The sequence below is a fragment of the Lygodium microphyllum genome, chromosome 17 (assembly GCF_053477565.2).
Source record: "Lygodium microphyllum isolate KBCC chromosome 17, Lygodium_microphyllum_v1.1.10, whole genome shotgun sequence".
Lineage (NCBI taxonomy): Eukaryota > Viridiplantae > Streptophyta > Polypodiopsida > Schizaeales > Lygodiaceae > Lygodium > Lygodium microphyllum.
The window spans coordinates 80,952,849-80,979,301 of NC_141151.1; the positions used below are offsets into that span (position 1 = coordinate 80,952,849).

Here is a 26,453-nt window from a genome sequence, read left to right on the forward strand (position 1 = left end):
GTTATCTGAAGCTAATGGTTTAGATGTCCAGACATGGATGATGGCTTCTTTCTTAACGTCGATATGTCCACCAATCATTATACTTTGATACCAATGTTGTTAGCCTTCATCATACAATATCAAAAAATTGATAAAAAATATAAAGATAACAAATTGCAAAAGAGAAGATGAATACACAAAACTTGCACAACACAAGATTGTGTATAATCTCCTCCCCATGCATGGGTGAGCACCTCCCCCATGAATGTATTTACAATATTCAACTAAGCTTTTGTGCTCAAAATTACATCGAAAGCTTTCTTTTTAAGTTATTGCTTTTCCTTTCCGGGCACAACTTACTTTTGTTAACATAAATCAAACACACCATATTCTAAATAGCTTTATAGAAATAATATTTTATCTCTTTTAATTATATATCCAAAATAAGTCCATTGAGCGTGTGCATGCAAAGTTCTTATGCTTATGGGGATATACAAAATACAATATTTCTAGTGATATATTTTCACACTATAAAGTGCATAAATTCCACGCGTTAAAATGTGTACTCTAAAATAGCAATTTCATATAATTCCATCTAAAAATCTATTTATCTCAACACAAAACATATTAGTATCCTTCCATTTATCTACCAGACATAAAGTGATTAGCATTCCATGCACGTGTTCGTACAATAAGTCACAAATCATGCACCAAATAGACAAAATCTATAATAATTAAAATGATTTAAATTTTATAAATCTAGTAAAATATGATAATATATATAATTCCACAATAATATCTATATATAATTATAATTGTATGTATTATTATATTTAACATGTATAATGATGACGATGATACATGTTATTAATAAGTTTACATTAATTTAGTAATCTATGTATTGATTATAGCTATTTATATATTAATATAATTGGTTACATATTAATTATTAACTAGTAAATATTATTATCTAAATTATACTTAACATATATTTAATATGTATATTTATACTTAATAATTATAATATATATATTATTCTATTATTATAGTTATGATATATGTGTAAGTGTGTGTACAATAAAAAATAATAACAATAATAGGTATGATCTAATTGTTAGTTATTAATATATAAATGCATTATGTATGATATATTTATGCTAATATATAACTATAAACTATAATATTAATTAATATATTATTATTTTAACTAATTATTATTATATATAATTATAATTCATGTATTATTCATATACATGATAATTGTAGTGTATATATTATAGCTATTAATATGTTAATACACTTGATCACAATGTATAATTATTAATATGTATAGAATAATGTAATTGATTAGGTATGCATGATCAATTATTAATATATCGATTAATTGTTAATAAAAATATATAATTTATTATAATATATATACTTATATATATTATTGATTGCTAATCATGAGAGAGAGAGAGAGAGAGAGAGAGAGAGAGAGAGAGAGAGAGAGAGAGAGAGAGAGAGAGAGAGAGAGAGAGAGAGAGAGAGAGAGAGAATTAGTAATTCTCATTAGAGTCTATAGGTTGTCAAATTTATATAATGTTGTAAGCTCAACGTGTGAGGATAGTATGCATGCCATGATAGGCTCAATGTGAATCAAAATTACGATTAAATGTATTTGTCTTTGAGAAACTTTGAAAAATGATCATATGGGTTTTTCGAAGATACAGTTTAGGTTTCATCTTGTTAATGTTGGTCTTATAATTGAGGCTTGATCTTGTTGGTCTTTCCCTCGCTATGTAGCAACAAGTGTCATATCCCCATATATTATATTTTCATGCATTCAACATTGTATTAGTCTTAAGTTGCCAAAGCTTTCGAAGCTCAGATTTCCTATGAATCTTCTTATCACATGAAACATACTTTTGAACCTCGGTACTAAGTAACGCGGGGGCAAATTGGGGGAAAATCTAGGTGTGAAGTGCCTAATAGGCCACTACTATTTTTTACCCAAAACATATATGCTTCTAAGGTGCCAAGGCAATTAATTGTCTTGTTGTTGACACACTTCTTCTAAAACCTCTGAACACTCGGTTGCATAACTGTAGACTGCGCGATCCTGTCGCTGCCAGGCACAGCAAGTATCATCAGAGCAAGGGAGCCATGAAGCATGGAATCCGCATGCGCAAGCTCAGCCGAACCCCCGAGCATCGCCGGTCCATGTTCAGGTTCGTCCTTGTCTCATTTTCTTTTTCTCTGTTTTTGCTTTTCGTGTCTCAAACTGCCACTCTCTCCCCCCTACAGAACCATGGTTACCCAACTCATCCAGCATGAACGCATCGAGACGACTCTGCCGAAGGTACACCATTAGTTTAAATGCCTGCACATCTGGATACATCTGCCTGCAAGTAATCAAGATGCAAACGTGCAGGCATTACTCTGTGACAGTGAAAAAACATTGTTTGCGTCTTGTTTACTTGCAAATTTACATTATTTCCGTTAGTTTAATGCCTGCACATTTCCATCTATTTGCATGCTGGTCACTGGACATGTGTTGTGCCTTGCACTTAAGTGTCTGTCACATGGTACCGACGGGTGTCACCGTAGTTCTGAAATGAATTAGCCACGTTTGTGTATGGCAAGTTTCCAAGTAAAAAATAACACAGGTTCTGTGCATAATGATTTTGCAGAACATTCTTTGATTGAGATCTCAATTTGTCTATCTCAAGTAGCCGCAAGGCAAGATATGTATACCTCAGTAGACTCCAAAACAAGACCTTTCTACATTGTGCTCTAGCATCGTGTACAAAACCTCATATTGTGTGTGCTATGGAACAAACTAGAATAAGCTGGAGTTATATGCAATGGTTTACTGTATTGGAATGATTTAGAAACCCTTGAACAAGAGACATGAAACTACATAAACTGAGCAGTTGTAGAAAGAAGGATGTGCATGATTGATGAACTTAATGTGTCTCACTCATCAATGAGGCGGCGTTTATAGTTGTGAAGACTTGGAATTGGTATTGGATCAAGGAGGATGTTTCTTGCTACCCCTTGGATTTATGTGTGCAGGCTCATTGAGTGGTCTATCCTCATGTGTTGTGCCTTGTACATGCCCTCCCTTTATGTGTCAAGTCGTCACTTCCAATAGCATTCAAATCAGATTGAAATGGTTGCTGATCCAGGGAAAGTGAAAATTGTGGATTTTTTTGTCTTTTAAGTAAGCAACGGAAGTGTTCTCATGTCCAGTGGGAAGTAGAGCATCTAGATTTATAGGTTTTGGTGGGGACAGCTCCTTAGCAAAATCGGCCAATGGACATATGTAACTCTCTCTTCAAGCAAGCCCTCTACTTGGCTAGTCTCTATCACTACTTGAGTCTTGGCGTAAATGAATCTCTCATTTGATCCATTGCTATCTTGATAGCATGTAATATATGCTGAGTTACAATGAGATGATGAATTTTATGGAAACGATAGGGGAATATAAGTTGGAAGAAGGAACAATAAAGAACCCTAGAGTCAAAGGAGAATAGGTGTGAAGGTGAGATGGTTTAGAAGAGATCCTACTTGAGCTATAGCAGCCTCGTTTACTTGTTGAGGTATTGTATGCTGTGATGCTGTATCTTAATTTCAGCCAGAGCCATAGAATTTGAGCTAACGAATAGTATATCATCAACATATAGCAGGATATAGTTGACTCCCGCACTAGTGGTGTTCACATAGAGATTTTGATCATAGGGGGTAGAATGGTATCTACGAGTTTGTAAGAACTCATCCATCCTGGGGTACCAAGACCTCGACACTTGCTTCCTAGCCCATAAAGAGCTTTCTACAAAAAAGAAAAATACCTTGTTAATCTGGTTAGTGGAAGAAAAGCGAGGAGGTTGCTCCACATAGACTTCCGTTTCCAAATAACCATTCAGAATGACACTTTTGATGTCCATTTGATAGATTGGCTAATCGTGGTGAGCGGCAAGTGTAACCAACAGACAAAATGATATTAGCCGAGCAGTAGGTATGAAGGTTTCTTCATAGTTAATGCCGTGCTTTTGCGTGAAACCTTGCACTACAAGGCGAGCCTTGTATTTGTCTAAAGTACCATCAACCTTTAGCCTGGTCCTAAAAATCCACTTCATCGTGATGACTAGCTTGTGACGAGGACAATCCTCCAATGTCCAAGTCTCATTGTGATCAATACTATCTAGTTCCTTCTTCATAGCCTCACGCCAAGAGGGTCCTAGAGAGCCTTCCGGCTTAGAATGTGCAATGTAATCAGCTGTAAGCAGCAATGCATATGAAGCTTGAGGGGTGAGCCGAGCAGACCTTCTAGGGTCCTTCAGAGTAAGATCCGGTGGAAGAATTCTTGAATCCCGCATGGTCTGCTGGTACGAGCGAGGTAATGGATCTTGTGGAGGAGGCTTGAGAGCTGAAGTATCTAGAGGAAGGTCAGGAGTGGGCTGTAGACTTGGCTCAGTAGGCACGATCTCAAATGATGTGAGTGAAGGTCAGGAAGAAGAGTCTAGTGTAGAGGATTGGACTATGTCTCTCTTATCAAAGATAGCATCCCTTCGAATGATCACCTTGTTCGTTCGAGAATCGAACAAACAATAGGCCTTCGCTTTGAAAGAATAGCCTGCAAAAATCAAGAGATTAGCTCTAGGGGTGAGCTTTTTTATCTTGTCATTAGGAGTATGTGTATAAGCACGACTACCGAAAACTCTGAAGTGAGAATTAAAAGGCCGAGAGCTAAAATGTGCCTTGTATTAAGTCTTTTTAGGGGACCGCTGCAGTTGGGCATCTGTTGAGGATGTACACTGAAGTGTTAACAACCTTGTTCAAAAGACGCTTAGGGAGCTTTGCTGCAAATAGTATAGTGTGCCATATTCAGGACAATGTGGTTTCTATGCTCTATGACTTCATTTTGTGCAGGAGAGTTGGTAGAGATGAGTTGGCGTGCAATGCTCGGCTCTTGTCAAAACTTAGAAAACTCATGGAAGGTAAACTCGCAACCAGAATCACTCCTCATGGTACCCACATGACGACTGGTTTGATTTTGGACCAGCAACACCAAGTCTTGAAATAAGTAAAGGTATTAGACTTGTGTTTGAGAAGTACACCCATATATATCTAGAGAAATCATCCACTATAAAAAAGAAGTACAATGTGCCATTTAAGGCGGCAATGGATTTGGGACCACAAAGATCTACATTAATAAGCCTAAGGGGTTCAACAGTGTAAGTGTTAGATTGCTGAGGAAAGGGTGTACGATGTTGCTTATCTAGTTGACATGCTTTACAGATCTCTCTTGAGAGTTGTAGGCGTGGAAGGCCCTCAACCATCCCACGACAACTCATAAAGATAGTCGTAGTCAAGATGCCCTAAGTGAAAATGCCAAATGGCAAAGGCGCTTAGAGTCCATGGAGTCCTGTGTGGTGGCCAAAGCTTGGAAGCGATGAAACTCCGAATCATTGGCGGTCTACTTGGTAAGAGAGTGGATAATGTGGGAAAGGCCATTAGGTTGTGTCGTGTTGCAAGCAATCACTAAACCAGTCTAAGAGTCTAGGATCTTGACTGTGGTTGCTACGAAGAAAATTGCTTGCCCCATTTGGCAAAGTTCTTGAATAGACAACAAGTTTAGCCCAAGGTGGGGGACATGATAGACATCATCCATCGAAGCAAGATTTAGACCTAGGTCAGTGGGAAATCTGACATGACCGTGGACCTGTGAGGAGTTGTTTCCTACATGGACACTCCTAGCTGCATGGGCTCAGGAAATAAAACTGTCTGCTCTAGGAGTCATGTGATGGGTAGCTCCACTGTCCACAAGTCAAATATATATTGACATGCTTAACTGTGACAAGTGGGTCTCTGTATGCACTCATCAGGGGGCAACTCGCAGATGTGAACGAGACTCACATCCAATGTCTCTAAGGAGACGATGTGGGCCTTCATAGACCAATTAGACAAACCCTCTGGAGTTGAGTAGTTCGCCGATTGTGATGACGGACCAGTTGCAGTGTGGGGTTTAGCTCTGCCCTTGTTGAGGGTTGCCATCACCCTACTTCCCCTGTTGGGGGTTACCCGACTGGGGTGAGGGGGTTTGATTCTCAAATTTTGGCTGTGTGACTCTTGCCTTAGATCTACACTATTTGTCATAATGGCCAGCCTTTTGACAATGTTCACAATACCTATTCTTTTTAGGTAACACTCTGCTATCCAGGTTTTAGTGTAGATTAATTGGTTCCTTGGAATTCACTAGCTTTGTTTTGATTTTGATTTTGATTTGAGTTTTGTGTACCCTTGCTTTGTTGCTCACTCTGAGAAGATGTAACTAGAGCCTTCTCTATCAAGGACGTGTTATGAATTTGATTGAACAACCGTGCATAACGTTACAAGTGACACTTAAACTCATAAAATGCATATGAGGTTATGAAATCACGTGCTATGCAAAATGGAAATATTTTCTTTGGCAACTTGTTAAGGAATAGGGTAACTTGATTATTAGAGGGCTCAAGAGTCCCAGTGGTTGAGAATTTACAGAGGAGATGCCGATACTCAGCCAACTTGACTTTTAAGTTATCCTTGTTAGTGATTTTGAAATTTTGGAGCTCATGATTCAAATTGATATGGTTCCTATCCTGAGCCACATAGTGGTAAGTCAAGCGTGCCCAATGCTTGGATGCTAAGTCGAAATGCTGAAGTTGAAAGTGAAACTCGAGCAACAAGCCCTACGTAAGCTCGACAATAGTTGAGGTGTTACGAGCCTTCCATGAGCGTATGACCTCATGTGGAACAAGAGCGGGATTAGGTTGGGGTTTCAACCCCTGCACTAAATTCCATAGGTTGTGAGAGTCTAAGACATGCCTCATCAAATTTTACCAAGTAGTGTAGTTTGACCCGTTGAAATGAGTCTTGTCATAAATGCATGCTTGGCGGATGAGAAACTAGAACCATGAGGTGTTTGTAAAGATGGATAGATGGGATAAGATGGTGGTGGTGGATAAGAAGTAGGAAGAGGTAAAGGTGGATAGGCAAAAATAGGTTGCTAATGTCCAATGAGTGCTCATTGCTATGAGGGTATTGAAACAGACATAGGTCCATATGATACCGTAGGTGTAGGTGGAGGCATCGGGACATGACAACCTTGTCCAAATGTCAGTTGGGACACCATAGAATGATTGGATGGTCCATTAGGTAATGCCACAGAGGCAAATTGCGATACCAAATGATCCACACTTAAGTATGTTTGGGATGCACTCCCAGAGGGCTGGCTTGAAAGTGTGTGTATGGAAGGTCGAGCCTTCATCACATGTATACCACCCGGATATGGGTATCTAGAGGTCCTAAAGGTTGTGCCTAAATGTGTAGAACCCCTTGGTGTGGTGTGTGGTGGTGGATAATTTGGTGCACTTGATGGAAGTGGAAAGGAAGGTGCAGTGGAAGATGAGGGAGGGATGGGCGGGAGACCAAATGGATTTGTGATAAATGTTGTTATGGGATACATGGTTGGTTCCTTTCGTCCATTAAATGCATTAGATAAAGATGCACCTACTCCATATCAACCTTGAGATAAAATCATTTGAAGGAAAAGGAAGGGTAAGAATACTTAGAAGTTATTCTTTTAGCTTCTTACCTAGTTTTGAGTTCATGAAGGAATACCTGTCTTCCTCGTTGCTTACAAACCAAAGCTTGTTTTGAAGATTCCCTTCTTGATGAGCATCTCCCAATCCAAAGAAAATACAAAATCAGTTGGCATAGAATCTGAAATATCATTGGAGAAAAGTACTATGGAAGTGACAAGCTAGGTTCCACTTGTGGATGGCCTGTCCATAGTGGAGATTCTAAAGGTCCTACAAGATCATTAGTTTTGTGCATTGAATCTAAAGGAGAAAACTCGGGCTTATCTTCAACCTTCTGTTGAGCCTTATGGATAAGGATGAGATCATACTCAACGGTAGAAATTTGATATGGTATGTGGACTTCATGGTAGATTGATGATTCTCCGCTCATGTCAAATTGGCTAGTAGCAAGCTAAGAGGTCCACTCCTGATCGTTTTTGTCCATTTTTGGCTATGGAGATTGGAGTGGTGTTGTGAATGTGTTCGAAGTCATTTGACCCTTTTGTTGTTTCAACTTTCTCAAATGAGCTTTTTGATCAAAGGCCAAGGTTTCTTAAGAGTATCTAGCTTTGATACCATGCGAAGAAATGCTCTAAATTCAAAAAGCACAAAACCAATCATATGATGAAGCAAAGACTGATAAACTCAGAATACAGTTAGGGTGACTTAGAGATAGTAAAGACAATGAATAATAAAGTGAATGAATAAATGAATATACAGTGCTCATGCAACAAACACACTATGCAGTGAATATTGAACCTCCAACTCGTATCTCTGGGATCAAGGCATGTGTTATGAGCTATAGAGTGTGTCGTACTCCGGACGGACCTCAAATCGCAGCAAAAGCAGCCTTAAAGTGTTGAATACCGGCTAACACAACCAAGGAAGACTGGATTTGGTGTAGATGGCAATGCAGGAGAGAGAAAGACTAAAAACGCAGGTACTTGAGGAGAGAGAATGTGAATGAAAGTTGTTAGGTGCAAACATAGTAGACGGAGGTGAGAGGATGTCAAGGCGGCAACTAGAAATTGCAAATGCAATATTCAAAGGAGGGAGAAGATGAGGGCGATAGCTGCGAGTTGATAGCGATAGCACCAAACTGTAGATGACAGCTCATGCAACTTGGCGACAACTGCAAATAGGTGAGGAAGGTTGGAATGAGGTGCTAAATTGTAGTAGATAGTTGGTGGAAGCTCCAATCACGATGTCCTCTGTGAACAGGGTGTGGGTAGCAGAGATACAACTCTTGAAACTTGGAAAAATGAAATTAAGGAAGAGTGGTGGTGCATGCCTATTTATAGAAACTTTTGGACCAAAATAGGGTTTTGCATGTGGGACACAATAACTCTCTAGGATTGCGTTTTGTTTTAAAACAAGAGGTTTTCTATTAAGAAACCCTCACCCACAGTTTTGCATTTTGCATTTCCGGTTTCACAGTGGATAGCCCCGAAAAGGGGTTGGGTGCCCACAGTGGGGCACCACCCTAGACAGTCTCTTGCCTATTTATAGGCTGCCTCTATCACTCATTCTTTACGGCTGATTCATTTAGTTTGTCACTTGTTCTCTCCAACCTCTCCACTGTCCTCACACCCCTTCAAGAGGACATTGTGGTTCGTGGTTCATGTGTCTTCATCATCCTCCTTGCGCTATGGCACCCTTGTTCCCTTGGATCATATTCACTCCATGATTAAGAACTTCATCATTCCATTCATAAGGTTTTCTTCTCTCTTCTCTTCTCTTCTCTATGTTTATCGAGTTCACTCCGTGTTCCTCCCCGCAAATACTATTGTCTCGCTGGTAGGTTATCTTTTGACATTTTCTTCATTAATTAAGCATGTTTTGGGGCTGTTTAAGTCAGGCTAATGCATTTTTGTGAAGAAAACTGCTAGGGTTTGCACTAAGGACACAGAGTGTACGACCACGACAGAAACACAAAGAGACAGACACATACATAGAAGGCAAAACTCAAACCCTAAACACAAAACTCAAAACTCAAACACAAATAGAAGAAGGGAGAGAGAGAGAGAGAGAGAGAACACAACTCTGAAGTGAATGAGTGCTATAAATGAATGTAAGAGTGTACAACGTGCTCAAGGGCAGAGCAATGTCGGAGTGTGACGTCCACCGGAGACGGATCCCAAGTCTGTGACCACCAGTCGGAGTGTAGGAGTGCTGAATAGTGAATGGCAGCAAGCTGGTCACCAAAACGCATCAGCCTAGAGGTTGGAAACTCATAAACACAGCAGCCGATCAGCAAGAAACTGCACGCAGTCTGCTGTAAACAACAGGCTGAAACAATGTTTGATGTGGCTGGCGATGATTGGATGATCAGATCAGAGCAGATGATGATGTCGCAAGCAATTGACGTTAGCATGGATGAAGGTGCCAGCAGCAGGAGCAAACATGGATGGAGTGGTAGCAGTCTAGAGGGCTGGACAGCCACATGGGAGGAGGCTGATGGCTGAAATCAGCACGTGGAGTGAGAAACCTGCACAGATGGAATGAGGCTGAATGGGGGCAGCCTGTCTATTTATAGATGTGGAAGGGCGTCTCGAAAATTAGGGTTTCCATTGAACTCTCTCAAATCGTTCTCCGTTTTAGGGTTTTTACTTTAAAAGAGCATTTTTTAGTGTGTTTTGGGGCTGTTTAAGAGGCTAATCAGCAAGTAATGTATATTTTAGCTCAATGCCATGGTCATATTTTTTCTCATTCAGATTCTCATTTTCATTCTCATTCAAAGTTGCATCTTTTGCTTGGCACAAACCATGAAAGTGTCAGAGTGCAGCAGTTCGGAAGCGTAGGACTGAGAGAGAGAGAACACAGAGAGAGAAGGGAGAGAAAGAGACAGTGGACGATGAAGATCTGCTGTATAAAGAATGCTGAATACAAAGATATACAAGGGCGCAGTGCGCTGGACTGCGTGTCTCCACCTCGACGACGCAACCTGCTGTCCACCTCGAAGTCTGCTGCAGTCTGCACTGTCTGCTGTCTGAAATCTGTGAACAGAGACAGAAACTGCGCGTCACCAGTCTGTAATCTGCGTCAGAGAAGTGTGTCCAGACTGCTGAAAGTGTCGGCTATAAATAGCCGAAATCTGACATGAAATAGGGCGCAGCCAAAAAATAGGTCGGCTGCATTAAATGCAGCCGACTGGGCTGCAGGCAGTCGGACTGCCACGTGGCAGTCCGACTGTGCAGCTGCCCTGCTGGTCCGACTGTGTAGCTGCCCTCCAAATAGGCTATGATCTCTAACACCCCCTCTCAGAGCTTGGACAGGGCAGAAGCCTGAGGGATCTGGAATGTCGCCGAAGTAGAGCCTGAGGAAGCGCCTTCGTAAACAAATCCGCAAGAGTATCCTCCGTCTTGCAATACTCCACAGTGATGGTCTCATCCAGAAGCTTTTCTCGGATGAAGTGGTACTGGATCTCAATGTGCTTCGTCCGGGCATGAAAAACAGGGTTCCTTGCCAAGGCAATGCAACTCTCATTGTCACATCGCAGCAATGTAGAACGAGGCTGGGGGCACCCAAGCCCCTCCAATAATCTCCGAAGCCACACAACCTCGCATGTGGTGGAAGACGCGGCCCGATACTCCGCCTCAGTAGACGAAAGGGCTACCGTGGGCTGTTTCTTGCTACTCCATGAAATAACACCGGCACCCAAAGTAAAACAGTAACCTGTAGTAGACCGCCTGTGGTCCACGTCACCGGCCCAATCCGAGTCGCTCCAACCTGCAAGTACAAGATTTGACCCATCTGTCCCTGCGGGGTAATGAATCCAACAGCAAAACATAGATCAACCCTGGTGTTGAGAAGCCAAATCAAGGACCCAATCAATTGTCGATAGCGGGACGCATCCGCCAAAGGAGAAGCTGAATGGGAAGTGGCCTTCCAGTTCGGATCCATAGGAGTAGAGAGGGCCCGACAATCTTCCATCTCAAAAGACACCAAGAGCTCCTGTACATATCTCTGTTGAGAGATAAAGATCCCCCTCTGAGACTGATAAATCTCATGGCCCAAAAAGAAATGGAGTAGACCCAAATCCGTCATCTCGAACGTCCGAGGTAAAGCTGACTTTGTCTCCTGGGCTTGCTGTGCATCATCACCTGTGACAATCAAATCATCAACATATAATAGAAACAACACACAACCATCCTCGGAAGTGTGAACATACAGCTGCGGATCGGCCTTGGACCGCCGATATCCCAACTGAGACTGGAGGAACGAATCAATCTTCTCGTTCCATGCATGCGGGGCGTGCTTGAGTCCATACAAGGCCTTCTTCAACATGTAGACTTTCCCATCTGAAGAACCAAAGCCCGGAGGCTGCTCAACATAGATCTCCTCCTTCAAATCACCATTCAGGAAGGCCGACTTCACATCCAACTGATAAACATGCCATCTCTTATGGCCAGCCAAAGCAAGAACAGCTCTAATGGTCGCCAGACGAGCTGTGGGGGCAAAAGTGTCATGACAGTCAATGCCTGGTTGCTGTGCAAAACCTTTAGCAACAAGGCGAGCCTTGTGCTTATCCAAAGTACCATCACTGAGATATTTGGTCTTGAAGACCCACTTGACTCCAATCACCTTCTTCTTCGAGGGGCGGGGCCCGAGTGACCAAGTGCCATTCCTTTCAATAGCCTCCAACGCGGCTTCCATAGCTTTCTTCCATGGGGCGGACTGTAAAGCCTCCTTCACGGAGGTGGGCTCTCGATCCTGCATAACACGGGTCATCAAACAATGGTTGGAGCAAACCAACTCTGTAGAATGTGCCTGGTGCCGCCGTGACCGCCGCGGACCATCCTGCGGTCCCCACTCCTCAGGAACCCCCTTGATCCCTGAATCATGGAGTGTGTCACGGGCCCAGCGAGGAGGAGGCCGAACCTCCCCTCGTCGTTCTCCATCAGCAGAAGACTCTGGAATATCCACCGGTGGTAACTCCTCAGAGGTGTCTGGTGGAACTGTAGACTCTGTGTCAGAAACAGAATCATAATCAAAAGGCACGGGCTCCAGTGGAACTGTAGAAGGAGCCCAACTCTCCCCTGGATCTCCAAGAACGGGATGCTCCTCACCCGTTGACGTAGCCGGAACCTCCACAAACCGCACATCACGGCTAGTGTACACATCCCGCTTGACGGGATCATACAGTCGGTAGCCTTGGGACTGGGAGCTGTAGCCAACAAATACTTGTTTTCGGAAAGCCGCTTCAAATTTATCACGGTGAGCCTTGGGAATGTGAACATAGGCATCAGAGCCAAAGACCCGAAAGTAAGAAACATCTGGCTTCGTCCCAAAATAAGCCTCAAATGGAGTCATCCCTTCCACGACCGAAGTAGGGGATCGATTAAGGATGTGGACTGCAGTAGCCACAGCCTCGGCCCACAGAACTTGAGGGGTCTGTCGGTGCTCCATCATGGTGCGCGCCATCTCAATCACACTGCGGTTCTTCCGTTCAAGAATACCATTTTCTTGAGGAGTATTGGTATTGGCAAACTCTTGGTGAATTCCTCTATCTGCACAAAACCGAGCAAATTCATTAGACACAAATTCACCTCCCTTGTCGGATCGCAAGGTCTTCAACTTCCGGCTTGATCGGTTCTCCTCAAAGAGAAGCCAATCCTTGAAGTGCGAGAAAGCTTCTGACTTTAATGCCAAAAAATAGGCCCATGTCATCCTGCTATAGTCATCCATGATCAGCATGAAGTACGAGCTCCCATGCAGGGACTCATTCCTCATAGGGCCACATAGATCCGTAGATACTAGCTCCATCGGTGAAGTAGACCGCCGCGAAGCTGTGTGGGGAATGGCATCTCTATGCTGCTTCCCCCGAATGCAGGAGACACATGGCTGCTGGCTCACCACTATATCCGGCAACCCTCGAACAAGCTGTCCACGTGACGCCCTTCGAAGATAGTCATAGTTCAGGTGACCAAACCGAGCATGCCATAACTCAGACTGTGACTGTGAGGTAAGAAGAAGAGTAGAGAGGGCAGTGGAAGACTTCAGTTTGTAAATGCCGTTCTCCTCATATTCAGATGAGAGAACCTTCCTCGATCCACGATCAAGGACTCGCACCGTAGAACTGTCAAACTCCACCAAAAGACCAAGGGAGCAAATCTTATGAACTGAAAGGAGATGGTACCCTAATCCTGGTACATGCAAAACCTCTGAGGTATGGGTACCACCTCGTCCATCCGGAATAAGCTGCATCTTACCCCGACCTGCAACAGAAACTGAAGAGCTGTCTCCAATGAGAATCTGCCCACGCGAGGGTCGCAGCTGGGCAACACCATCTGATGAAGGAGTCATGTGCCGTGAGGCACCACTATCAACAATCCACTCTCGAGCTTGGGGAGCCGTCATCGCAGCATCAAAAGCATTCGGTAAAGCGTCCTCAATGACAGCTAGATGAAGAAATGTAGCTGATGAGGGTGCAGCCACCGCGCCAAAATCCTTGGTATCCTTCTTCTTGGTGTCCTTCGTGTCTTTGTCAGGGCAATCCTTCTTCCAATGGCCAGTCTTTCCACAAATATGGCATGTGGAGTCTTTGTCCTTGTCCTTCTCCTTGTCCTTCTTGGACTTGTTATCCCCCTTCTTCTTCTTTTGGTCCTTCCCCTTCTTCTAAGAGGCTTAACCTGTCAGCGCCTCCGACTGGGAAGCATTCTGTCCCTTTAACTATTCCTCTTGGTCCAAGACTATAGGAACCAACTCTTCCCACTGAAGAGTAGACTCTCGCCCCGAAGCAATAAGGGCAGAGTAAAATGTACCGAATCGTGGCGGCAACTGGGACAATAGTGTGATCGCCATGTCTTCGGAGGAAATCGGCTTCCCCGCATTTTGAACCTGCATCTGTAGCTGCCTTAGCTTGTTAATGTGTTCCCATAGCGAAGAAGACTTATTTACGGACAAGGTCCGCATCTGTACCTCCAAAGAAACCCTCTTCATTAGGGTCATCCGATTGTACATTTGATCAAGCTCCAGCCATATCTCACGAGCCACCGTCAAGTACTCGATGTGAGAGATCACGGCTGTAGTGCATGATAGGAAGAGAAAGGATCGAATCCTGGCATTCAGTTTGTCCCAATGAGACTGGGCCCTGGCCAACTCCGCACGAGCATCGGAAGAGAGTTTGGACTCATCTCTTACCGAGGGCCGGTCAATCTCCTCCTGTACCAACTCCGCCAAATCATAGGACTCAAGGATGGCCAACATCATGACGTGCCAAATGCGGTAGTTGTCGCCTTCGAGCTTCTGATCTGTAGGAAGAGCCGGTAAGACAGGCACCTTCCGGTCCATAATCGCCTGGAACTCCAAGTCCATCTCTGTAGACATCTTCACCTGCAATGCCTTCTCAAACGCAAAAGCAGCCCCCTCTAACTGGGAAAACTCAGCCTGCTAAGGCTCTTCCGCGTCCTGTAGCTTCTTCACCCGCCGGAGGCGATGAAAAAGCAAAACCTGCACTTGTGGGCTGAAAACTCAAACTTCCTCTGCGTCAAACAGCAGTAAACAGCAGCAAATCCACCAGCTGTACTCCTTTCCTGTGCGCCCACACTCGTTTCAGCCTTGTTCCAAGGCGCAGCCCTCCTGTCTGCCCTTAAACGCAAAAAACACAAATTTGTGTCGCGATGGAAACTCCTCTTCAGGTTGATTCTGCGCTCAGTCAGCCCTCAAACACTGCTCTGATACCATGTCAGAGTGCAACGGTGCGGAAGCGTAGGACTGAGAGAGAGAGAACGCAGAGAGAGAAGGGAGAGAGAGAGACAGTGGACGATGAAGATCTGCTGTATAAAGAATGCTGAATACAAAGATATACAAGGGCGCAGTGCGTTGGACTGCGTGTCTCCACCTCGACGATGCAACCTGCTGTCCACCTCGAAGTCTGCTGCAGTCTGCACTGTCTGCTGTCTGAAATCTGTGAACAGAGACAGAAACTGTGCGTCACCGGTCTGTAATCTGCGTCAGAGAAGTGTGTCCAGACTGCTGAAAGTGTCGGCTATAAATAGCCGAAATCTGACATGAAATAGGGCGCCAGAAATAGGGCGCAGCCAGAAAATAGGTCGGCTGCATTAAATGCAGCCGACTGGGCTGCAGGCAGTCGGACTGCCACGTGGCAGTCCGACTGTGCAGCTGCCCTGCTGGTCCGACTGTGCAGCTGCCCTCCAAACAGGCTATGATCTCTAACAGAAAGGCCCACTAATCGAGAAGCTCTCCCAATCTCCTTGTGTGTAGGGAGAGAGTATGTGATCGCTATGTGGAAAAGGTAAGTGAGTTGTGATCAACAAACCCCCCCCGGCACCCTCAACCCCAACCGTAGAAAAATCACGTGTGGTACTTGACTAGAGTTATGATGTGTAGAGCTTGTGAATCTCAAGAAGGAATGGGTCCAAATGTTGTTGATATGGGGGATTGAGGGAGGTGTTCCCTATGAATAGTGTAGGTAATCTCAACTGGATTGTTTTGAAGGCTTGGCACGCACGCGCGCGCACACACACACACAATGTGTGTGTGTGTGTGTGTGTGTGGTGTTGAGTTCTCCTTGCTTTCCACCTCCTAGCATGTTTTGCAAGTTTGCTCTGCTCTAGGAATGTGGGCTGCTTTCTTTGTCTTGATCTCCAATTGGTGAGAGGAGATCCTAAGCTAATTGATGGCTACTCATATCTCACGTGGCCATAATTGATGGTACAAACGGTACAATACGGTATAGTACGAAAAAAAAAACTCGATTATTTTGGACTATAGATAATAAAACACATGTTTAAAGCCAAAATAGCAATACTATTGGTGTATATATGACAAATACATGAGGGTAACGAGCCAAAACTTGTATGGCATATACCACATGCGCAACATGTGCTATAACTTACAAGTACATAGATGGGAGTTGATAATCATACATTAGACATCAATGATGTAAACGCCCCGAACAACGTAGTAAGCTTAACAATTATGATATTCGCTTGTTTTTGAGATTTAATACAAAAAAGAATGAACACTTAAAGCTGAAAATGAAAATTACTCACAAAATTACAGCCATGAAAATGTACAAGTAATGGAGATAAGATTGAGGGTTGAAGACGGGCAACCCTCCCCCCTCTTCCCTCCCCTTCCCCCCCCCCCCCCGAAGGAATGTATTTATGCTCAACCCAAGTCCCTTAGGGAAGAGCTCAGTTACAATCAACCTGAGAGTGAGGAGAAGTAATTCTCACTCTCAAAAGATCATGCAAAGATGTACAAACACACATGCCTTATCTATTATGCAATGATAAGAACCGATTTCTTTACAGTATGAGAGAAGAAAGAGGAAAAATCACCCTTTCTCCATCGTTGATCAGCAGTACATGGATAGGGCTTGCTTCTTGTTGCTAAAATGGAAGAAAGAGCTCGAGAAGGAGGTGCTGTAATGAATTTACAGGCTTGCTGTCCTGTAAAACAGCAGTGATAGAAGAGGGAATATGGAGGAATTCGATAATGGAGAAGTAGGGGATGATGATGGGGATGGATGGGGCCAGTTTTTGGCTATTTGTGGGTGCTGTACATGAGTTTACAGCAAAGAAAAATGATGCTGAATGAAGAAAAACGAGCTCTTATTTATAGGAGAGGGAAGAGCTAGTACAAAAGGGGAAAGTGGAGTAGCACGAGACAAGTGTCCAGCCACATGTCATGAGATGTGACAAGTGGTGGTACTCTTGGAAACTTGTGTGACAAGTGTCTTGACACTTGTCTCTTTTCTATGGCCTTCCTTTTTGGGCTGAATATTGTCAAGAATAGAAACAACCAAATTTAGTAAGCACAGTTAGAGTACAGAATTTACTATTTTTAGAATGATATCCCTAATTTTTAGGACTAGCATTTTTAGGTTAATTCGAGGCTCCTAAAATTTAGGGACCCCCCAATATGGGTGTCATATGAAAGCTTTTTCCGTGTACATCGCAAAAACGGTATCAGAATCTTCATGTGACTTTCCTATGCAAAGAAATGTGCATTTCAAGCTTTCAGCCCATACATGCACATTGTACAAGCATTTCATGATCATACCATCTTGTTGATTGTAACTGTCTGTTCTAGCGGATCTAGCCCACACTTCAAGGCGTCAATCCTTTCTGTGTGCGAGTCTAACCCTGATATTTTCTCTAACCCACCTCGTGGGTCCACCATAACCTGTGACCACTCATCAGTGGCCAGCTCCAATGCACTTTTCTTTATATCTAATTAGTGCAAAGGAAACAAATTTAATAAATCATTATATAGACAAATTAATGAAAAAGGATACAAATTCTGTTTCTATAGAGTTGTGACAAATGATCATACAAAAGGGACGGTTTTTCCATATTAGAAAGGGACAATTTTTGTTCTAAAAGGGTGTGGAAAGAAAGGGTTGGTTTTTTCGTTCTAAATCGTACGAATATGTATGGTACGGTACTGTATGGATTGTGCATGGACAAGTTGGTACCACATATGGATGCAACTATGCATGTGACATGTATATGCCTAGGTACCCAAGTCTCTCAATGAAACCATTTCCAGTGGTTCATAGAAAGTGGTCCTTGTAGTTGATAGAGAACTTCTCTTAGTGCTGGCATCCTTTGCGTGTTTGAGAGATGTCTATGGAGGGGGAGTCTGGGTCACATTTGAAGAGAGGATTGTCAGCTGGCTGGAAACCTTGAAAGCTCTTACAGGCAACCTGCCTGAATGCATATCCTGTACTCTATGTATGAAGCTGATGGTGTGAAAAAAGGTTTCCATGATTGTGGTGGATGCTAGAAACTATGCTTTGAGAGAGAGGGGGGGGATAGAGACATGAGATTGAACACCATATCGATGGTTTGGCGATTTGGCAATCATGCTGTTTTTGTGACCTGTTGTTTGATGCTTATAGTTTCTTTTGTAGATGCCTTCAGTTGTTTGATTGTCTCTCTCTCTTCATGAGATTGACCACCATAGGTGTTTACTTTTTTTTGAGCAATTTTGTTGTGCATTGTGTTCTCATTGAACACGATAGCTGCTGCACATGAATACATCAAGCGTGTTCCACCAAAAAAAGTGTGTTGGGTGCACTGACTACTACCTACTTCCTATTTTCCTCTTTGGCCCTTTATAGTAGTCTCTCAACCTTTTAGAGGATTTGTTGGATGCTTTCCTCATATGGCCTAGACAGAGGTCAATTTTTGTTGCTCTTTGTTTATGTTTTGATTAGCAAGAGGAGGAAGGTGGGGAAATTTCAATGATATTCTATTCTTTTAATTCTTCTTTTATTTTTCAGGCTAAGGAGTTAAGGAAGCTCGCTGATCGAGTGATCACCATGGGTAAAGAGGTCGGCATGGAAATTTCTGTTCATTGATTAAATTACTCAAGTTTGATGAGTGTCTTTGATACCATGATGAATTATGGTTTTCAAGTTCTTATCATGGTGTCATTTGATGCGTCTTGTTTAATTAAACATATTTTAACCCTCGAAGCTTTTGTGAACAACAAATGATCGTTTGCAAATACATCACCCTAAATTGAAATAGAACTTCCAATCAAGTATATTTTTTTGAGGTTCAAAGGTGGGTGCTTCATCAAGAATTTGCCCGAGTTCAAAGGGGTACCCAAGCTAGGTCAACGTATTCATGAAGCATGGTGTGTTACAAAAGGGGGTCCTTGAATTAGATCTAATTGTTAGTTTTTTTTTTTCTTTTTTCTTTGATTCATTGTCTGAGTGGAATGGGCAGTCATCATGAGAAAGTTATATAGGTTGATACACCAAGTTTTTATGGGTTTTGGGATTTGGGAAGTGGTTATCAAGGTAAAAATGGTAGGTTTCATAGGAGGTCCTGATGCTTACAAAACTTGATTGTTTTGGGAAGTGGTTATCAAGGTAAAAATGGTAGGTTTCATAGGAGGTCTTGATGCTTACAAAACTTGATTGTTTTCGATAGGACAACCCACTTAAAAAGCTATATAAAAGGGGATAATGGGCTGAACCAACCACTTTTCATCCTAAACATTCTGAATTCCTTATTCTCACTAGTATCCATCAGCCCTTGCCATCATCATCATTGTCATCATCGTTGTCGTTGTTGCCATCATTTCCAGCAGCCTACGAGCTGCTGCTCTGTCATCCTATTGCCTCAAGAGTTTCCGCCCTGCCTTCCTGTTTCTGTGTTTGGCCCTAGGAGTAGCCCACTGTATGTCCCCTAGGAGTTGCCTCAAGAGTTTCCGCCCTGCCTTCTTGTTTCTGTGTTTGGCCCTAGCAGCTGGATGTCCCCTTCTGCTGCTGTGTTTGGCTTCAGCACTCAGTATCAGCTCTGGCATGGCCGTCTTTGACAGATTTTTATGTCATTGCTGCTACCTGGGCTGAAGGCTCTACATCTGTTTTCACATTGAGCTTTGGTGGTTTCTTGTGTTTGGGATGTATTCAAGAGCAGGACATCTCGTTCATCTTCCTAGCCCACTCCTGTGAGATAGTGGCTGTTGGACAGCCCTCTGCTTCTTCAGCATCTGATATACTCAGTTTGTTCAACATTTCATGCATGTGTGCGGATGCATGCATGCACGTGCACACACACACACTTGCCCGCTGTCCAAAAAAAAAGGGTTATTGTGACAATAGACTTGTGTATATACACACAAGTGTGCACATGCACGTGCACACATTTTTTATGATGTCACAATCTACATTCTCAAATTTTTGGTTTTCTTGAAACATTGGTGATTTTTAAGCACAATGTGCATTTTTTGAATGCCTTCTTTGTGTGGTTGTCCTATACCTATTCCTCTCATTGTCCTTGTACCTACACTTCCTACTTTTGCAAAATCCAACCTAGTTACAAAGCCAAAGTTTAGTACATATTTAAGTTCCTAACTAAACTTTCACTTGCCCCAAGGGACAATGGAGAATAGAAATGCAGAGAGGCTATAAGTGTCTTTTTAATTCTTAGCTTTGGCATTACTAAGTTGTGCACATGTGAAATGCAAGTTAATTAAGTGATAGTGAGATCTTAGTAACCCTAGTGATCAGTGGTCGGTGACATTAGTGGCTACAGTTACAGCGCTACAGTATGCAACAGTGTTAAGGGAGCTTTTGGGACAACAAGTCCACTAGCACATTGTCTTTGCCAGGTACATGGTCAGAAGTGATGTCAAGTTGATTAAAGAACAAAGACAACCATAAAAGCCATTTATTCCCAATCTCAATGGGTGCTTTTTTGGTAAGGTAGCCATGTATATGTTGAAGATCAGTGCGAAGAATGAATGACACAAATTCCATAAAGCTCTTGAAAACTTTTATAGCCTTAATATTGCTCAATATCTCTCTTTGATATGAGGGATAATTTTATTTTGTAAGGGAAAAGATTCCTGATGCATATTTACAGATGCGTAGATCTTTTCCTTTCTTTTTGTCAGTTGATGAAGATGACACGTCTTCACATAACACAACACCCCATTTGGTATTGGAAGCATAAGTGTAAATGACTAAAGGTAAGCCGGTTGGAAGATGTAGAGGGGGCAAATTTTTATTAAATTTTTTATTTGGAAGATGGAAGTCATTTTTCTAGAGGAGGATACAAATCTTGGGTATATAAAGCTAAGTTGGTGTTGAATGATTTATCCAATTTAAACACCCAAGAAGTTATTGCAGCATCTTTACATTTGATAATTCTGAAGGAAAATCTAAAATTTTCTTCAAAACATGATTTTGAAGCTCCACCATACCATGATGAATCTGCAACCCTTAAAAGTCCACCTTGGTTACAAATAAAATAAATTTTATTGGAGACCACCATTCCTGTAGCATCAACAACTTGTATAAACTATTTTAGGTGTTGCAAATGTTCTGATATAGTTTCAAAAAATACCAAAATATCATCATTGTAAACCAAGCAGAATGGGAATTTAGCAAAAATAGAATCAATCCACCCTTAGAAATATGTAGGAGCAGTTTTGATACCAAAGGGAAGTAGTGTCCATTGGTAATGACCATGTGGCGCACAAAAAGTGGTTTTGTACCGATCTTTAGGCTTGATAGGAAGCTGCCAAAATCCAGTTTTTAGATCCAATTTGCTAAGAATTTTGGCTTTGCGGATTTTTGTGATGAGAACATCTCTAAGGGGAGTTGGATGTCCATACCCAATTTTGTCCTTATTCAAGGGCTTATAATTAATCACCAGCCGTTTCTTGCCACGCTTTTGTTGTAAATGTTTGTTGACATAAAAAGCTTGGCAAGACCATGGAGAAGTTGTAGGTTCAATCAAACCTTTGTGAAGCAAAGTTTGAATTTCTTGTTTACATAATTCTAAATCATCCTCTCTCATTCTTGTGTGAACAACTTTTGTAGAAACAACATTATCTTTGAGAGGAAGGTTGATAACAAACGAGTGTCGCTTCTCCTTGAGCATTAATGGGTCTTCATGCATAAGTTGCTGGAATCTTTGCTTAATGTGGGAAATTTCCTTGTTATACTTGACCATCTCTTGGTGCTTCCATTGTTTTGTGTGTTGCAAATTTTCAGAGGTAGGCAGTTTTGCAAGGGTGTAGATACTTGGTCCAACCTTTTCAAGTAAAGGTATGTCAGTCTTTTTACCTAGATAGGAAACTATGAAATGATCAGACTAGAAAGTGTAGGGAATCAAATGTTGAAGCACATCAGTGCTAAGAAACAAGTCATATTGCATTTGGTGCATTAATTGTATTTCAATAGGCACCTTTATCAGACCAAGATAGAGATAAACTTGAGTGATATGTGAAAGAGTAATCCTTTTATTGTTGGATAATTCAACCACAATAGGACTACTAGTTTGGATGCAAGCTAGAGCAAATAACTCATATGGGGCAATAGTTAGACCAAAACCTATATCAAAGTGTCAAGAAATAGATTGAACTTGCTAGAGTTTTTGAGTTGAACACGGATAGTAGGAATAGGGCTACTTGCAGTCTATCAAGAAGATGTTTCTTAGCATTTCATAGACTATTGACCAAAAACATCAGTGTGGACTGCAGTTCTAGTATGTAAATGTGCCGGATAATAGTCCAAATTTGTGTTTTGCCCGAAGGATACTGTAAGAAGAGCTGGATTTATCTAGCCACTGCATGTGTATGATGTTCAAAATGTGAGGGCCTTCATGCATCATTGAAGAGCAAACTTTATTCGTCATCATACATCCATATGCCTTTTTCGTTTGTAACTGGACTAGAAGAGCACCATAGGGCTGATACAAGATATCAATTGCTGTTTTAGTCCATGTTAACAAGGCTATTGCACACAAGGCATTGGTATGGATTGATGACATGCGACAACCAAGTTGAGAGTTTCCAAAACTCAAGCTCCACCTGTACATATTTGTACAACCCAACCAATTTACCGGTTATGGAATGCATTCCAAATGCAATGGGGTGCTCGTATGGCAGTCACCATTTTTGAATGTATCTTGTTATGTGAGAAAATTGATAATGTAATTATAATCATGTTGGTGTGGGGATGGATGATTGTACACGGACACATAGGCTGGAAATGTATGCTTTCTAGAACATTTAATGTTTGATGTATGTAGAATCAACTCTCTATAAGTCAGAAAGCAAGTAACTTTGCACTTTGAGTTAGAACATCTGCATCACGTAAATATTGAACATGTTACAAGAATTGTGTACATTTGGTAGTAGGATCGTAAGCTAGAGAAGGGACAGCATGCAGCTGATTTTACAGTTGAACATAAGTCTGCTTAACAAACTCTACTTGAAAGCAAGGGCTGGGATCCCTATGCTTTGTAATTGTGTAACTAAATTGATTAATAAAGGTTTTTGTACAAAATTTGTCAATTTGCATGTCTTTTACCCTAAGTTAAGACTGCACACGTGACGGTAACACTTTGAATAGGGAACGCTGTTGGCTAGGAGACGGGCAGCAGCCATTATACGTGGGGATTTCGAGCTCCACAAAGTTTTTACAGAAATGGCTGAACGCTACAAGTAAGCTGATGTCATCTTTATTGTTTCTGTTCAAAATATAGTTAACTCTTTCCTGTGTTAGCTTTTGATTTCAATTAATCTTCTGTAGAGATCGTGCTGGTGGTTACACTCGAGTCTTGCGGACTCGCATAAGACAAGGAGATGCAGCTACAATGGCTTTCATAGAGTATGTGCTGCTTGCTCTAATCTTCTATCTACACCTGGTGTTTGTTAGAGAGAACAAATAGTTGTTCTGGGAGCAACTTTGCGAATCCTTCCTCCATTATACACCTTTAAATTGTTAGAGAGAAATGAATAGCTGTCTTAGGGGAAACCTCCATCTCTATTGTTCCTCCACCATTATTAAGCTCAGTTTTCTTTTTGATTTTAATGTTCCTGTACCTCCTGATATTTGCATTTAGAGATTTCCTTGTGGGATTACTGTTTGCAACTGTATTTGTAGATAGTCCATCGCATTTTCTTTTTTCCTTTATGCATTGCAGTCACTAGCTATTATTAAGAGGTGGACCATACTTGGGCTATTGTATGAAATTTATCAATGGAGAGTGGATATAGACTATCACCTTCTGTAATGTTGTTAGGGGGGAATAACATAGTACATTCTGTATGCAAGTATGATTGCCAAAGGCATAGCAATAAGATATACAGATGGGCTTTCATGGGACCACCAACTAGAAAGACCAGAGGAGGTTATTATTATCTTATAGCACAGTTATCACATTGTCTATAATGTACTTTTGTCTTAGTTTGAGCCACCCTATATGGGCCCTGTTGGAGATGGCCCAAATGCCCTCTTGTCACTTACCTATGTATGTTCTGAGTGCTGCATGTTGTGCGACCCTTTTTCTAAGCTAGGCTTGGGTTTTGTCCATTTGTGCCTGGTCCACATATGCTGCTGCTTATTTGTGTGCTCTGGGTTTATCATGCCTATGATGCATCATGTCTCATTTTAGATTGATTAGGTAATTTGGAGCATAAATGTGCAGAGTTCCAGGTGGAATCTGTGGAGGTTACAGATTTTATCAGAACTGTGGGGCTTAATCACCTGTATAATTCATCTGGTCTTCTAGTCTAGCAATAAAAAATGTGTCATTATTTACTTAAATGCTTTCTGCTTCAAAAGCAAACTATTTTATGTTACAGTTCTGTCATTACATTCACACAGACTTTGACTTGTCTTTAATACGTTGCTCTCAGAATGATGTAAGATCTATTAGTAGGCTGCAAACTGTAAGTAGCCGTTCTTTCTCTAATGAGATCCCTTTCTTAAGGCTATGACTTCTTATCGCTCTGCTTATCAACAGTCACATTCTTTGTTTGTCCAATAAGAAACTAGCACAAGGCAGAGATTTCATGTGGCTGGATTCTGTCTTTGATCAATTCAGAGAAACTCTGGTGTAGATTGTTCTGAGGAAGTTGATGGATTGATACTACAAATTGTTGATGCAGGTTTGTGGATAGGCCGAATGAGCTTCGTCAAGCCAAACCACCTAAAATCCAGCCACCTCAAAGAGCTCCAATAGCACCATGGATCCAGTCACGACTGAAGCAGCACTGGGCTCTAGAGACATTGAGTCACCCTACCAAAACTGCTGTGGCCCGATCAGCAGCTAAAGCATGAATGATATTTGATAAAAGCCCATGTTCATTTGTTCACTGCCAGCACTCATCAATGGTATATTCAGCCTGCTTGCTTCTAGACAGATTAAAAATGTCGTATGCTGTCATTTCCTTGGCTAGATAAATAGTCACTTCTAGGGCTTTGTAGCTCCGTGCAGCAGCCAAGGGTCTTGAAGCAAGCTAATGATCTGGAAGACATGCATTCATGTGAGGGTATGGAACAATGCACTAATTCAAAGATTCCAGGACCTTGCTATGAATCAGGACGATAACATCTATGCATACATAGGTCATAGCTCCTAGTAGTATCATGTTGGATTATTTTACAGGACATGCAGAGGCATTGAAGGTTTGCAATCAGAGCTAGAGAATTTGGTGTGCATCTATGCTGAAAATGTGAACAAGAATAATGAGCATAGATTATTCTTAAGTAAAGAGTTTCACCTGCATTGCTGCCATGAGCCAAAATTTACACAACCTTGAAACACAGGTTGCTATAGTGCAGGAAGAATGGTGTCTATTTAACCTGATGCACAGGACAGGTGTCCTATGAGCCGCTAAAATATAGCAAGTGCACTGCTATCCATGTGTTTAATTAGGTGTGGAAAGTGCATCAGTTATGGTTGAACTTACTGATGATCTGTGCCCACTTAAATTTGTTTGTTTGCCATGAAAGCTGCATAAATGCTTTGTTTATCACATCAGAAGCATTAATACTGAGAATGTTAAAACCCTGGCAAAATATGTCAAGTACCAAAAGCCTATAATCTTACAGACCATGCTCTACTCACTGTGAATGGTCTTATGAATGCACTTCAGGATTTCAAGTACATGCCATGATTCTGCACCTCGAACAAAGATGGTATCTTATCGGGGACACTTTGTAGCCAAGCTCTTGTTGGCGTTGTAAAAACACTTCAGCTTACTAAACTGCACTACCTCGTTGCATCCATACCAATGTCTTTCAAGAACTTCACGAGACTGAGCTCCTAAAATTGACATGCTAGTAGAATTCAACTCACCATATAGCATTTCCTTGTCAGGACAGGTTGAAAAATGCAAGCCTGTTGTCTCTCAAGATTTCTTTCTTGGGCAAGATGTAGGGTTTTGTATATGTTCAAGATTCTAGCTTATTTCTCAATTTAGTGGCTCTTGTCTGAAAGGTTGGCTCTCAATAGTGTGGTGTGTGTTGGTAATAGGGATGGTGTGGATGTTGGTAGTGTGCCACAGCAATTGTCCATTAACAAAGATATTACAATGCATCACTAAAATGCAACAATGCACTTCTCTCTAAGCAAAAGTTTT

The 26,453-nt window shown here is 41.9% G+C and overlaps 1 protein-coding gene across 3 annotated transcripts; it reads left to right on the forward strand.

Annotated features, from left to right (window-relative positions):
* The first annotated feature begins 2,002 nt into the window (after positions 1-2,002).
* LOC148022090 (uncharacterized) lies at positions 2,003-26,299 on the forward strand. 3 transcript variants are annotated; one of them, XR_015694459.1, is made up of 7 exons: positions 2,007-2,192; positions 2,269-2,323; positions 18,844-18,894; positions 23,437-23,528; positions 23,617-23,694; positions 24,978-25,203; positions 25,968-26,299. XR_015694459.1 is itself a non-coding variant. In XM_087697706.1 (6 exons), exons 1-6 carry the CDS (start codon positions 2,128-2,130, stop codon positions 25,147-25,149), a joined length of 513 nt encoding a protein of 170 aa, XP_087553832.1. In that variant the 5' UTR covers positions 2,009-2,127; the 3' UTR covers positions 25,150-25,597. The 3 variants fall into 3 exon arrangements, 2 of the variants coding, with proteins under 2 accessions (XP_087553831.1, XP_087553832.1); XM_087697706.1 differs by lacking the exon at positions 25,968-26,299 and having other exon boundaries at positions 2,009-2,192; positions 24,978-25,597; XM_087697705.1 differs by lacking the exons at positions 18,844-18,894; positions 25,968-26,299 and having other exon boundaries at positions 2,003-2,192; positions 24,978-25,597.
* The last annotated feature ends 154 nt before the right edge of the window (positions 26,300-26,453 follow it).